Source organism: Sardina pilchardus, chromosome 20, assembly GCF_963854185.1.
Source record: "Sardina pilchardus chromosome 20, fSarPil1.1, whole genome shotgun sequence".
Classification (NCBI taxonomy): domain Eukaryota; kingdom Metazoa; phylum Chordata; class Actinopteri; order Clupeiformes; family Clupeidae; genus Sardina; species Sardina pilchardus.
This window is the reverse complement of record NC_085013.1, coordinates 21,595,017-21,609,223: the sequence shown is the minus strand read 5'-3', so window position 1 is coordinate 21,609,223 and position 14,207 is coordinate 21,595,017. Positions and strand designations below refer to the sequence as shown.

The following is a 14,207-nucleotide window of genomic DNA, read 5'->3' as shown; positions in this document are numbered from 1 at the left end:
ATAAACAAGGAGTTTATTGAGTAACACAGAGAGGTGTGTGAAGGTGTGGTCAGAGTGGACGTGTGTGGTGGGTAGAATGGGGACACACAAGTGTGTGAGAGAGAGATAAGGAGAAGGAGGAAGATGATGATAATGATGACAAAAAGATTCGACAAAAAATGAGGGGTAGGTAGGGGGGAAGAAGATGTGTGTAGTGCAGAGTCTGTGTGTGTGTGTGCCCATGCAACATACCCTCTGCTTATGGGAGTGTGTGTGAGAGTGTGCGAGTGTGTGTGCCCATGTGACATACCCTCTGCATATGGGAGAGTGTGTGGGAGTGTGTGAGAGTGTGTGCCCATGTGACATACCCTCTGCTTGTGGGAGTGTGTGTGAGAGTGTGTGCCCATGCGACATACCCTCTGCGCTGAAGCCGAGCCAGGCCAGGTAGGACTTGCGTGAGATGGGGAGGGGCTCCCCGTGGATCACCTGTCGACTGCGCCGCCCCAACTGGAGCAGCTGCACCCCCAGAGCCTGATCCCCATCAAAGCCCGTTCCTGAGACCACACACACACACACACACACTTAAAAACATGTACATTTTGTGTGTGAGTGTTAACGGCTTATACATTGATTTTGAAAAGAATCCTCAGCTATGAGGTGAATACATGGGGGAAGTTAATATGGTATTAATTACTTTAACTTGCATAAAACATAGACATACAGCAAAGAGAGCGAGCGAGAGAGAGACAGAGACAGACAAGACAGAGAGACAGAGAGAGAAACAGACAGACTGAAAGACAGACAGAGAGAGAAACAGACAGACTGACTGACAGACAGACAGAAAGACAGACAGACAGAGAGGCAGAGAGGCTGAAACAAACAGACAGACAGCCAGACAGACAGACAGAGAAACAGCCAGACAGAGTCAGCGCTCCATTGCAGCGGTGTGTGATGGGTACCTCGGTGGTAGGCGATGAGGAGCTGCTCCCCGTGGCCGGACATGCACACCACGGGTCCGGGCAGGCTGAACACCTCCCTCTGGACGCCCCCCACGGAGAACAGGCGCACCAGCAGCGCACTGGTGGCCACGGCAACCCAGCCCTGACCCAGGCACAGCGCCCGCGCGTCCTCCCCTTTGGGCAGGTCCACCATCCACTCCTTACTGGTGTCCCACGAGGAGAAGTGCAGGCACTGCAGCTTACTGGAGGAGGGGGGGGGGGGGAAGAGAAAGAGAGACACAGAAATAGAGAGAGAGAAGGAGAGGGGGGGAGGTAGAGAGAGAGAGAGAGAGAGGAGAGAGAGAGGGGAGAGAGAGGGGAGAGAGAGGGGAGAGAGAGAGGGGAGAGAGGGGAGAGAGGGGGTATCATCCAGGGTGAAAAATTTCCAGTATGAGTCCAAACATGCAGATAAAATGTCATACCTTTACAACACAGTAAGACACTTTGCATATACAAGCATCTGATAATTGACTGACATTTATGGAGGCTAAATCATGAGAATTAGACCCTGCGAGAAGAAGAAAAAAATGAAGAACGAGAGACAGAGAGAGAAGTGAAAGAAGATAGAGGAGAATGGAGGGTAAACAGAGACATGAAAAAGTGGAGCTTCTGGGTTTATGTGCTCAGTAAACAGCAGAGTACACACACAAACAGGTCAAACCCAGCTTTACAGTAAGATTACTGCAGCCAGAACAAACACAGCGATTCAGACTTTTGCATCACACACACAATCTGGCCTAGACCTGCCCTGTCAGAGGAGTCCTCTATGGACTTATTGATAAGTCGGTGCTGACCAGTACCAGAGTATGAACTCCCCCTTGGCAGCGCAGGTCTATTAGGCCTCGGCAGTTAATTCAGCTGGCATTTCGAGACCTTTTATGGGTCGACTTGGCAGCCACTCACCTGGCGAGCTCGTCGGTGCTCTCGCAGGCCAGAAGCACGGCCTCCTGGGACATGTCGGCCATTGTGTGTCCGAGCGAGTTGGTCAGATGCATGGCGTGGTGGACGGCCGTGTCGTGGAACTCCACGTCAATGGCGTTGTCCTGATCGTCGTTGTAGCCGCGCACGATTCCCACCGAGTTCCACATCTAACACATGGCAGGCACCAAGGGGAACGACCAGAGTTAAAATAGGCAGAGTTAAAATGGTAGAGTTAAAATGGCAGAGTTAGGGTTTATCATGCGTCAGCAATAAGACCTGATTTAGTGTAATTAAAGTACTGCAGGTTTCTACTCCTCCTCCTGGTGCGGTCTTGATAGTCACTTAAAGCAACACCATGTAAGTTTTGCTCTCGGGGTCCCCCTACAGTTGGGAAACGGCCATTTCTTATATATGTCGTAAAATCTGTCACGGTTACACCAGAAGCAAGTTAGACATAGCGTACAGTATAGGCTAGACTTGAGGCTGCACATTAAATATTAAATTATGTGGTAGCCTACTACGATACCAGTTATGTGATACATTTGTAAAACTAGGCTTTCAGCTCAGGTCTGTGCACGTTCTCGGTATTGGGATGATGTTGGTCATTGTTGGTCAATTACTTATTTAAAAAAAAAAACGATTACGATATTTATGAGCAATAGCGTAGCCTAATCTAGGGTGGTCATTTTTAGTGTCTTTATAACATAAAAAAAAATCGATGGTCACCAGATATTGTATTCTATGGTATTCACGTCCATAGTGGCATATATTTGCACGCCCAAAATGTTTGGAGAGGCAGAGCTCTTATAATATGATGACAGAATCTTACACGTGATAACTTTGTTTTTCAAGATAATTGTTTGATCAGTAGCCTATAGGCGGTAGATTTACACGTTGAGCTATAACTAGCAGCACACATAACCAGCTCCCGTGCAGTTTGGTTGGCAGCATGATGACACTAGAATCTAGTGACTAGATGACAGAGCTAGGATACACGTGCTTTTGTTGATAAGCCGATTTCTGCAGGAGGAGTTCTCACGTCTTGGGCAAACTCGGACTGCCTGCGTTGCAGCCCATAGCATGCATTTCAGCATATCATCATATGAATATAATTTCATGGGTTTTATTTTTTTCAAACGCCAAAAGATCACGTAGCTCATGTTTATAAGGCATCAACTGTCTATTCAACGCTCGCACAGAATTTGAGGAAGTGGTGGAGGAAGTGTGCCCTATATGCCGTAAAGCAGTCGAATTTTGTAGTTCTTTGGTTCGTACCGGTTCGTACCCGAACCCCAAAAGGTTGAAAAACTCCATGGTGTTGCTTTAAGCCGGATATGATGAGTCCTTTTAAGTTAAGTGATAAATGTTACTTCCCTTGGTTCATTGTTGTATCTGGGGTTTTTTTTGTTTTGTTTTTTACTTTCTTTTGTCTTATTTTGGTTCTCTTCTGTTCTACACCAGACAGCGTTTCAACAGTTTAGATATAACTGATGTAGCCGCGCATGAAACCCAATTTCCACATCTAACACAAGACTGACACTAAAGAATATAACACTGTCAGAGTCAACACATCAGTGTCAAAGTGCTTGAGTGCCAGTCAGTGTTTAAACAGATCAGACACTAACACCAATTCCCTGCTACTTTTCAGAGCAGTCTCCGGTCGCAAGATAAACAGTGAGGGTGCTTACTGGCACAGGCAGCTCATTGATCTCTTAAAATCAATCGTGTTTTTCCATTCTTGTTTGGATGCTGCAACATTACAGTACATTTGGCATGACAAGACATTGGAGTCCCCCAACAACATGCCTTTCAGACTGCAACTATACCATGACCATCTACCTCAAGTATACAGTTGCTTACTTTACGCCACAGGTTGGGGGCTAATTATAAAATGTGACTTTAGCAACCGAAGTTGGATGAAATGTATTCTCTCTAGTCCTGGGATATGGGATATTACAATTTTCCACCAGCGGAGCAGCTGTATGTGTATATATGTATGTGTATGTATGTATGTGTGTGTGTGTGCTCAGGTGAGGGAGGGAGTAGTCACAGGTCTGTGTGTGTGTGTGAGTGTGTGTGAGCGAGAGAGAGAGAGAGAGAAAGAGAGTGAGAGTGTGTGTGTATATATGTGTGTGTGTGTGTGTGTGTGTATGTATGTGTATATGTGTGTATGTGTGTCTATGTGTGTGTGTGTGTGTATATGTGTGTATATGTGTGCGTGTGTGTGTGTGTATATGTGTGTGTACTGTATATGTGTGTGTATATGTGTGTATGTGTGTGTGTGTATATATGTGTGTGTATATGTTAGGGATGGCGAAAACTACTAATTTTCTTGACCGACCACCGAGCCTCATTAGCCGGCTGAAACCGGTTAACCGATTCGTTTAAAAAAGTCTACGCTATTTGAAATAACAGCCACGCAGTTTTGCAACTCTGTCGCATCTCTCTGTCCCCCGCTCACACACACAGCCCCGGCGGCGGCGCCGCACTTTCACTCACGTCACTGTTTTTAAAATCCCCTAGAGCGCGAAACATGAGTCCCGCAAAGCAAGGAGCTTGTAAATAAGTGGAGGACAAATGGCTCCTTCGTTTCGAAATGGTTTGGGTACAAGGTGATCGCGTTGCAAATAAAGGCGTTTGTCTAGCGTTAGAAGCTCATTTGAAACTGAAATTGCCGCGGCTCACTTAAGAAAATGACAGCTCCGAAGAGACGCCGCTATAGTTTGAGGAAGTAGGCCTACTAACAATAATAAAGAAAGATGATCATCATTACCTTATCTGTTACCATTGCTGACCCTTCCTGACCCTTCCTGAAATGTAGATGTAATGTGTTTCCAAATCTAAGCCCATCTTATGCGGAAAGTTGCTGCAACACGATAAAAACCAATGGATAAAACGGGCACCTCCAGATTGCAAAAGACACACCGGCCAAGGCATGCGTGCGAATGTTTTTATTGTTTATCAAGTAGCCTACAAGCAGGCGAGTTATTACAAATTGAGTGTGAGGGATAATTTGTTAACTTCACGCAAAAAACACCTTGGAATGAGATGGCTAGCTGTAGTAGCGTTTAGTCCACTGTCTATAATAATAGCCTAATTTAGAGATCGTTTTTTTTTTTTTTTAACCGACTAGCGACAACTTTGATCGGCTAACGTGGATACGGTCAACCATCGGTCAAACAGTCACCGGTTAACATCCCTAGTATATGTGTGTGTGTGTGTGTCCTCACCATGAAGCGGTGTGTGAGGTGAGCAGGCGTGGAGCCGGCCTGAAAGGACCTCTGTGGCGGCGTGGGCATGGGGCCGTCGTATACGGGCCTGAGTGGCACAGCGGCAGCCGAGGGCACCAGGGGCACGATGGCACTGCTGGCGTCATCGCCGCCGCCGCCGCCAAACTTGTCCAGGTTCACCGACCCGGCGTCTGTCGGAAAAGAGCAGGATGGAGTGACGTCAAACAAAACAGGGAGATCAAAGCCACCTTGTCTCCCATCTCAAGATGAAAGCAGCTTGATTGAGTGCTCTACTTTACAACTGAGGCCGTAGCGGCCCGCCCTAATCTAAAGAGACAACGTAACAGCTCTATATAGATATAGATATATAGATATATATAGAGAGGTGTTACATTCCTAGCGCTATAGGTAGGGGATTTCACACAGCAGCCAATCAACAAACAGGCCTATTCACCATCAAAAACAAAATCACTACCAAAGCATCCTTTGTTGCAGGATCCCAACAGAACAGCATTCAAGAGCATTTCAGTGGGGTTATCAAGCAGGAACATTACATTATTAACTAAACCAGTAAGGTGGTCAGATTTCTGGTACTACTACTAAAGAGGCAGAAAGAGGCCAAATTAACTCGCATGTGTCTGAATGTGTGTGTGTGTGTGTGTGTGTGTGTGTGTGTGTGTGTGTGTGTGTGTGTGTGTGCACACAATACATTGAAGCATGTTTGATAATAGAAGCATAGTGGATGGCCTCTTTCCATCAAAACTGTTCTTTTTTTCTGAATGAATAGCATCTCAGCACAGATGACATCACCCATACAAACAATTCTCCTGCTTATTAAAACCAACAGTGTGCTTGTGGGTGCTGCTAGGTAATGAATGCGTCTCCAAGGTGACGACCTCACACCTTGCGAGTCATCGTCGTCCAAGAAGGAGCTCCTGTGGCGAGGCCGGCCTGTGGCGGGCATGAGGTCATCGTCGTCATCATCGTCATCGGCCACAGCGCTCTTCTTCACGGGCGAACGGGACTCGCTCGCCTCTTCATCGAGGAACTGGTCACCATCCTCGTCAAAAAGGTCATCGTAGTCCTTTGTCTCCTTGGTCTGTTTGCCCAAGATAAACAGCACTCAACCTTTGTACTGACCACATATTGCATTGTACACCCGGTCTATACAATAGGCATGTGGAGGTGGTCTAATGAAGAACTGGCCATTCAGGTTGCTGTTTCAGATAGGAGGCATGAGATTTTTATTAACCTATAGGGAGACTTACTTTAAACTGCCAGCGCAAAATTATTCTTCTTATAAGTTATAAGTATATAACTTAAGGTCAACCGATGGGTTTTTCTACGGCTGATGCCGATCTTTACAAATCAGGGGCATCATTTTAAAAATTCCAAACTAAAACTCCAAAAACTCCAATTAATCGGCTGATCGATTACTGCTGATAACTAGGGATGTCCCGATACGGAATCGGAAATCGGGGTCGATCACATGGTTTCAGACTCGATCGGAATCGGACTTTACATCCCGATCAGGGATCGGATATATTTATTTATATATATTTAACAGATCTATAATACTTCAAAACATACTTCGCCAAGCGCCAATGGCGTGTAGATTTCTGTTCTGGCGAGTGAATTATGACAACGTGTAATCCGCCACTTTGCCGTGTGTAAAACGGCTGCAAGTTATCAACTAAATACTAGTTCTATTACGTTAACGACACAACTCAGCTGTGTGTGTGTGTGTGTGTGTGTGCCCCTAGCCCCCTCCTTCACTCGCCGTCTCTCTCCCGCGGCCGCAGCTGTTACCTCGCAGGCAGCCGTGTGATTTAAACGAGTGGCTGCTCTGCCCAGTGGCAGTGAATGCTATAGACAGCGGTCTGATCTGGCTGCTCGAAAAATGCATACAGTTAGTTGAGCTCGGACAAAGCGAGCATCACAGAGTTGTCAGCTAATCCTGTCCATCCCCTGCCATTTTGCGTTCTGTAGCCTATTCAATTATTGACTTGCCTTGACTGGCGCTATATGACGCAAAATGAAAGTAAATAAAACTGACAGCGATCGCGCAACTTCTGTTTCAGTGATTCAGTCCAGAATTAAACATTGTATCCATAAGTGAGGTGGAAAACTATATATCCTGAGAGTCACGTGAAAAGGTGTTCGAATGAAAAGGCCAAACTTCATGGAGGGCATAGTGGATGAAGAATAGACACATGTCTATGAATTTAGTTTATTTGATTACTTTGCTTCATATGTTCACTTCTTTCATCCTTATGATTGAACAAGTATCAATGAGATACACGTAAATTAGATTTAAGGTATTAATAAACACTGCAGGTATAAAAATGGTTAGTTTAATAAATGACTGGAAAGTAAAAAAAAATGGTCTTTGTTAAATATTTTCAAAATATAGTGTATAGGCCTAATGACATGCAACAAGCAATAGTTAAAGGTAGTAGGCTATATCATTGATACTTAAAAGTATCGGATCGGGACTCGGTATCGACAGATACTCAAAATCAAATTACTTGGACTCGGACTCGGGGGCAAAAAAACCTGATCCCTACTGATAACTGCCCCTAATATCCGTGTGTGTGTGTGTGTGTGTGTGTGTGTGTGTGTGTGTGTGTGTGTGTGTGTGTGTGTGTGTATGATTGAACCTACAGGGGTCACTGTCAGACAATGAGGTTCCTATACAGTATACAGCAACCTGGTGGCCCACCTCCACATTGTGAAGGCTGTATCAGCAGAGCAATAGCACACAGAACATAATGGGTTGGGAGGAATCAAGAGATCAAGAGTTCAAAAGAGGACACATAGTTGGTGCGCTGTAATGAGAGCCACAGTATCCAGTGTCTCCGTGACAGGAAGCTGTCTGAAAGTGACGTCTGGGTACTAACCCAGATTGTATCCGCATAAAACGCACATAAAACCAGTTGCCCAACTCAGAAATAGTGCAAAATTAAACGCACACCAAAACGGTTTCTCCTCATAGGGACGAAATTCACAACAAAGTTGAAGAACATTCTAGATAGCCTGCTGAGACTGCATTAAGCTATTATTTAAACAGAGCGGAGGGAAGAGGGATTTTCAAAGGGACCAGGGTTCGAGTCCGACCTGGCTCATTTCCAGGCCCACCCTTACCGCTCCTGCTCGCTACCAGTCACACTCTCTACTGTCCTGTCCAATTACAGGCATACAGTAAAAAGCCCCACCCAAAAAAAGAAGGGTTTCACAAATACCACAATTTCCCAACTATGAGCCGTGACTTATACATTCATTTTGCAAAATGTCTTCAGCTATGAGGTTAATACACAGGGTTTTGTGTTTCTTTTAACTTGCATAAAACACTGTCCTGCGGCTTATACACAGGAAACGACTGTAAGGAGGAACAAGTGCACACAGGAAGTGCAGTTGTCCTGACTGACCTTGAGGTTTTTGGTGGTGGGAGCAGCAGCAGTAGCGGCGGCGGCAGCAGAGGGGGCGGAGGCGGTGGAGAGCCCGTCCAGCAGGCCCAAGCAGCCCTCGGTGTCGGTGTAAACGATCTGACCCCCAGAGGGGTGCCAGGCCATCCCACACACCGTGTAGCCCTTCTCGTGTTTCTGCCTGCCAGGAAAAAAGAAAAAAAAAAAATGAAAAAAATGACGACGACAGCAAGTTTACACGTGAACAGTGGCCACAACACACATGTAAGAAATCGATGGCATCGTCTGTCTTGAAGACGTACTGTAGCAACACACAGAAACACACACAAAAAATAGTGACCATTGTCTGCATCTGACTCGTATCCACAACGTCAAGTATCAAGCTGCTCTAAAACATGTTTCAGTTTAACATGCTTAAGCATCATAGGCCTAAATAGGAAGCGCATACTGTACATTACGTCACATTAAGTTCACCTGTAAAAGTTACTATGGATTTTGGGTTCATTCTGACATTTCATCCGAGAGCTTAATATCCCTGAAGTAGTGCATAAATCACTGATGCCCTGAAAGAGGTGTGCTGTGCCAATGAAGGTTATGGTTATGGCTACTTGGCAGGCGTCTTTGTCCAAAGCGACATACAAATAAAAACAATACAATAATCAATTTAACAGTGAACAATTTCCAAAAAAAAGTTGGTCAGACTACAGTAGGGAGAATAATAGCAATATAAACAATAAACAACATAAATTCAAGCAGCAACCTAAATTAAAATAAACGATGAATATAACGGAGAATATCAAATAAACGATAAATATAAAATAAAGGTCCATACGTACCTCTCCAAGCACACCTTGGTCCCCACGTCCCACACGGTCAGGTATCCCCCAACAGTACCTGCCGCCAAGAAACGCCCACAGGGAGACCAGACGACCACGTTTATGGCCTGACGACGGAGGACGAGAGGGGAAAGGAAAGTAGAAAACGTCAGTGGGCTCTTGTTAAATGACCATGGGCAGCGCTCATTAAGGGCATTTCCACTTATAAAACGCCCACGCGCTGCGGCTGGAGTGTGCCCGTTAATCTGTGCATCTCAAAGGGGCGAAGAGGGAGCCCGAGCAAACCTGCACGCAGGCGGATGAAAGGAAGAAAGAAAAAGAAAGAAAGAAAGAGAGAAAAAAACGAAACAGAAAAAAACAAAAGGAAGAAAAGCGAGAACAAAAGAGAGCCTGACAGCTCGCCGCCCACCTGTGTGATGAAGTCATCGGCGAGGGAGCTAACGTGGCTCCAGGTGTTCCGCTCGTAAAGATGGATGCTGGTTTCCACGGGAACCGCCAGGACCTGTGAAGGAGGAGCACAATAAGGATGAACGGGGGAAGAGGGGGGGGATCCATCTGACTGACTTGACACATTGCTGATTGAAACTGACATGTCACTTCCTGCTCTACAGCTCAGTTTAAAGCACAAGTGCCCTGAGCTGGCTCACTGCTGCGCCCCAACAGGAAGGGATCACACTGGCCCCAACAGACGTGGGGGGGGGGGGGGGGCAGACGCTTTCGAGAGCCACATCACATCAAATCAGCACATGAATGTGGACATTTCCTGATGCATGTTCTTGGACTCGACTAAAGAGGATTCTGTATCTCCCCCCAGTACTGTAAGATGATCCTCGAAACATGAATGTAATAATGAGTAGTATTTTCCAAATGAGCAATATTATGTCTAATGTGTTTTTGCATCCTATTAGTACACCAGTTTATACATGTCTTGCTGATTATTTCAACATCTTTTAAAATACTTTTAAGATGAGAACGCTCTCTCTGTAAATGTCAGAGGTCTGGGGAAAGTGAATCAGCTGCACACTAATTGACACCGTTCAATGCCTTGGCCCGCTCCAAACGGTGAGGTGTTTCATTGAGGTCAGCAAAAGCGGCCACAGACCTTCCCAGACTGAGGCTGCCAGGCAAGTCGACACAGAGACTTGGCATTTGTGACGTCGCTAGACTTCTGCAGGACGTTCCAGCTGGTCACTTGGACCTTAGGAAATAAAAAGGCAGTGAGAGAGAGAGAGAGGGAAGGCATCGTCAGGTCTTTGTCTAAAAGAATAAGGAAACAAATGCTCACAGACAGAATGGCAAGATTTTGTCTGTTTGTGTGAGAAACATGAGGATTGACTCTTATAACCATCAACATATGTGGCATAATCACTCATATGTTTGAACCAATCATCTTACCTGCTCTTCGATGTTCCACACAACCACAGAGCCATCACAGCTGGATGAAGCCTGGAGTGGGGGGGGGGGGGGCATCAGAAAAGGCAATGAAAAACAAAACAAAACCACCTTAAAGTGTGTGCATGAACATACAGCGATCATACGGCCCTGAGGAATATAAACAAAAGACGTATGCTACGTCACGACCCTTGAGCGTAGTTACACAATAACGGTCATAACCATCACTGCCCTAGATGCATACCGTAAATAAACAGGACTATATTTAACAGTGACCTAGAAATGTCTTTACCAGGAATTCCTCTTTGGGGTCAAAGTTCACACTGAGGACAGGGGCCTCATGGCCTCTAAGGGTCTTCTGTTGACTGCTGTCTGCCACCTCCACCACCTTCACCAGGAAATCACTGCAAGGATGAGAGAGAGAGAGAAAGAGAGAAAAGGAAAGATTTAACATTCTTTTATTAAACTGTTGTCCACGGTCAGTCTCTCACACAGTGGCATTACTAAAACACGCAAAAGAGAGAAAGAAAGAAAGACCGAAAGAAAGAGAGAGGAGAGAGAGGAGAGAGCGAGAAAGAGAGAAGGAGAGAGAGAGAGAGAGAGAGAGAGAGAGAGAGTGCAAAGACTAGTGCATTGATTTCAGATTTCCATCACTTCCTCATGGACCCAAACTCATATTGGAGATGCGCATCTCGCAGGAGACGACAAAGGAAATGATAAAAACTCATTTCCGAAATATATAGAGGAGGGAAAAAATCAAATAACCTGTTAGAGGTCTCTGCTGCTGCGTGTGTTTTTCAAATCAATATTCAAACAGACTTTGAACGTGATCAATCCTGTGACATGACTGAGGCAAACTGACACACACACACACACCCCTGCCCACCCATTTCGGTCTAGCTACAACCGTTTAAAGGGAAATCAATGCCTTGTGCAAAACGCTGTTCACCTCCCTTCAGGATGGACAATAAAACAATCAACAGCTTTAACGAGGAGACCGGAGTACTTTCATCCAGAAAAATGGCATGGCAGTCGTCCATAACAACCAAATCAACATGAACTGCAGTAATTTCCTGTGTATTGGCCACATTTTGTATAAGCCGCAGGACAGTGTTTTAAGTTAAAATATACAAAACCATATTAATACCATATTAACTGCCCCTGTAAATTAACCTCATAGCTGAGGAAATGTTTGCTAAATGAATGTATAAGCTGCGGCTAATAGTGGGGAAATTACGGCACTTAAAATGTCATTCCTCCATTCCACAGTCTATATGGACAGAAACAGTATCAGAGAAAGTGGCATGGTATGTGAAAACATTTTTTCACATCAATACAGAGAGGAGCAGTGTGTTATAGACATTAACCTACAGTCCATAATAATACGCAAACTGATCAAACAGAAGACCAGGCATGCAATTTCAGCCCTGAGGGACCATAGTCTCCAAGTCAACTAAATGTACTAATACTGTAACTAAAGCCTACCTTACACTGACAAGATTTGGGAAAGATTCTTGAAAGATTGTAGTCTTTTGAGTAAAGTCTGAATGAGGGGCATTAGTTAAAAGACTACAATCTTTCAAGAATCTTTCCCAAATCTTGTCAGTGTAAGGTAGGCTTAAGATAGTACTGTCGTTTTCACAGTATCACACAATACTACAGATCCACCAAACAGAGGACCATCTTCAGCGGCAGACTCCTGTCACGGTCATGCTCAAGAGGCAGATTACAGTATATACATCTGTGGTTCTGTATGATCTAAATACTGCAATTTCCCGACTATTAACAGCAGTTTAATAGTTCAATTTCACTCTGATTCATTGGGCACTGCAATTAACACATGGTTTTGATTTTTTTTCTTTTTTAATTGGCATAAAACGCTGTCCTGCGGTTTATATAAAATGTGGCTAACACACTAGAAATGGATGTAACGGTCTATCTAGCTACCTGCCTGTGTGGGTGACTAAAGGGGAGTGCACACATAAAGATAATCGGGCTGATTTTCCCCCTTCCGACCAAAGACAGACACCGGCCGATTATCTTAAGCTCTTTTTTATCGTCATGTGTGGGTTCTCTCACGGATAAAAAAATCGGTTGAGATTTATAAACATCTTTGTGTGTGTACCCCCCTTAACAAATAAACGAGGAGACACTGAAGCCTCAGGTACCTGGAGCCTGAAAATGGATGCAACGGTCTATCTAGCTACCTGCCTGTGTGTGTGACTAACGAATAAACGAGAAGACACGGAAGCCTCAGGTACCTGGAGCCTGCTGCCACACAGGTGCCGCTCTGGTTGAAGGCCACGTGGTTGGCGTTGGTGGTGAAACGGGTGAGAATTCCGTCCGGATCTCCGTCAGGGAACGTGTGGATCTGCACTGTGTTGTTGGAAACCGCGGTGACCAACTTCCCGTTCTGCGGAGGAGAGGTCATTCACTGGGAATACTTTACGGATTATTTGCATCCTCCAGTAGATCATCCCAACATTATGACAAGACTATTTTCCTGCCTATTCTTGCCATTCATGCTTTATGTATTGTAGTAATTCTCCAGGAAGACGATGCAATTCAAACAGTTCAACATTTCAACACAATCAGTGCACAAACAAAATATTCAAGAATGAATTAAGACACAAAAAATGTCCCTTTGATAGAATTTCATTACTGATGCTAATAGCATTCCTGAAATTCAGCCATCCTTGCAGTCGGTGCCAGACCCTGATCGATCTTACTAGTAACCAAACACCAGTAACATAATGTGGCACAGCAATGATGACAGCAAGATGCAGGAATGATAGTACAGCGCTGCCATGCATGCATATCCATCATCTAAAACGAATTATGCATATCTGAGATAAGTACTTGAAGAGTCAAGTAGGCTATATGTAAACTCATTACTGTTACATGCTATGTGCATGTACACTATGGCTGGTTAACCTCATTACCTTAAGTGTCAAGGAGTAGGCCTTCTCTCCAACGTTTATTGATTTTGGGTCGTCATCATCCAGGCTTTCCCAGATACGGACATCGCCATCACTTCCGCAGGTGAGGATGCACCTACAGGAAAGGTAAAAACATTGATAAGACCCCGACAGAACACACGTTTCAAGAGTGTGAGTGGAGGTAGCGAACGTTGTCAAAAAATGATGGGGGAAAAAGAGCAGACATTTGGCCAACTTACTTCCCTTGTTGGTCGAAGCAGACATCGGTGTGGCCTTCCGAATGGCCATAGCGCATAGGCTTTCGCTCGCAAGGCATGTCCCGTCACGTCAGTTCACAGTATCAGCAGTCAAAGACTGTTGGTGCAAAAATAGAGTCCATTCAGAACAATTTATTACAGCATTTCTTCAAGCATTGCAACACAACACAACACAAAATAATTGTCGTTAGCTTACAAGCTACTGAAGTTCCCCATTTGTTGACATTTTC

The 14,207-nt window shown here is 44.9% G+C and overlaps 1 protein-coding gene across 4 annotated transcripts in view; it reads right to left on the bottom strand.

Moving 5' to 3' along the window:
• The window catches only part of wdhd1 (WD repeat and HMG-box DNA binding protein 1), a 31,480-nt gene that overhangs the window by 16,794 nt on the left and 479 nt on the right, over positions 1-14,207 (bottom strand). For 3 of the 4 annotated variants that reach the window (XR_009936590.1, XM_062523583.1, XM_062523584.1), the window contains exons 2-15: positions 13,960-14,074; positions 13,724-13,835; positions 13,043-13,194; positions 11,074-11,185; positions 10,785-10,835; positions 10,492-10,587; positions 9,799-9,891; positions 9,390-9,496; positions 8,557-8,734; positions 6,032-6,227; positions 5,129-5,319; positions 1,881-2,065; positions 939-1,180; positions 396-533 (exon numbers count right to left, since the gene is read on the bottom strand). Coding sequence is in view for 3 of the 4 variants with exons in the window: in XM_062523583.1 (XP_062379567.1) it covers positions 396-533; positions 939-1,180; positions 1,881-2,065; positions 5,129-5,319; positions 6,032-6,227; positions 8,557-8,734; positions 9,390-9,496; positions 9,799-9,891; positions 10,492-10,587; positions 10,785-10,835; positions 11,074-11,185; positions 13,043-13,194; positions 13,724-13,835; positions 13,960-14,036 (1,930 nt within the window). In the remaining variant the exon portion in view is untranslated. Of the gene's footprint in view, positions 1-395; positions 534-938; positions 1,181-1,880; positions 2,066-5,128; positions 5,320-6,031; positions 6,228-8,556; positions 8,735-9,389; positions 9,497-9,798; positions 9,892-10,491; positions 10,588-10,784; positions 10,836-11,073; positions 11,186-13,042; positions 13,195-13,723; positions 13,836-13,959; positions 14,075-14,173; positions 14,193-14,207 lie in introns of those variants that run through there. The other variant, XM_062523585.1, reaches the window with a different exon arrangement.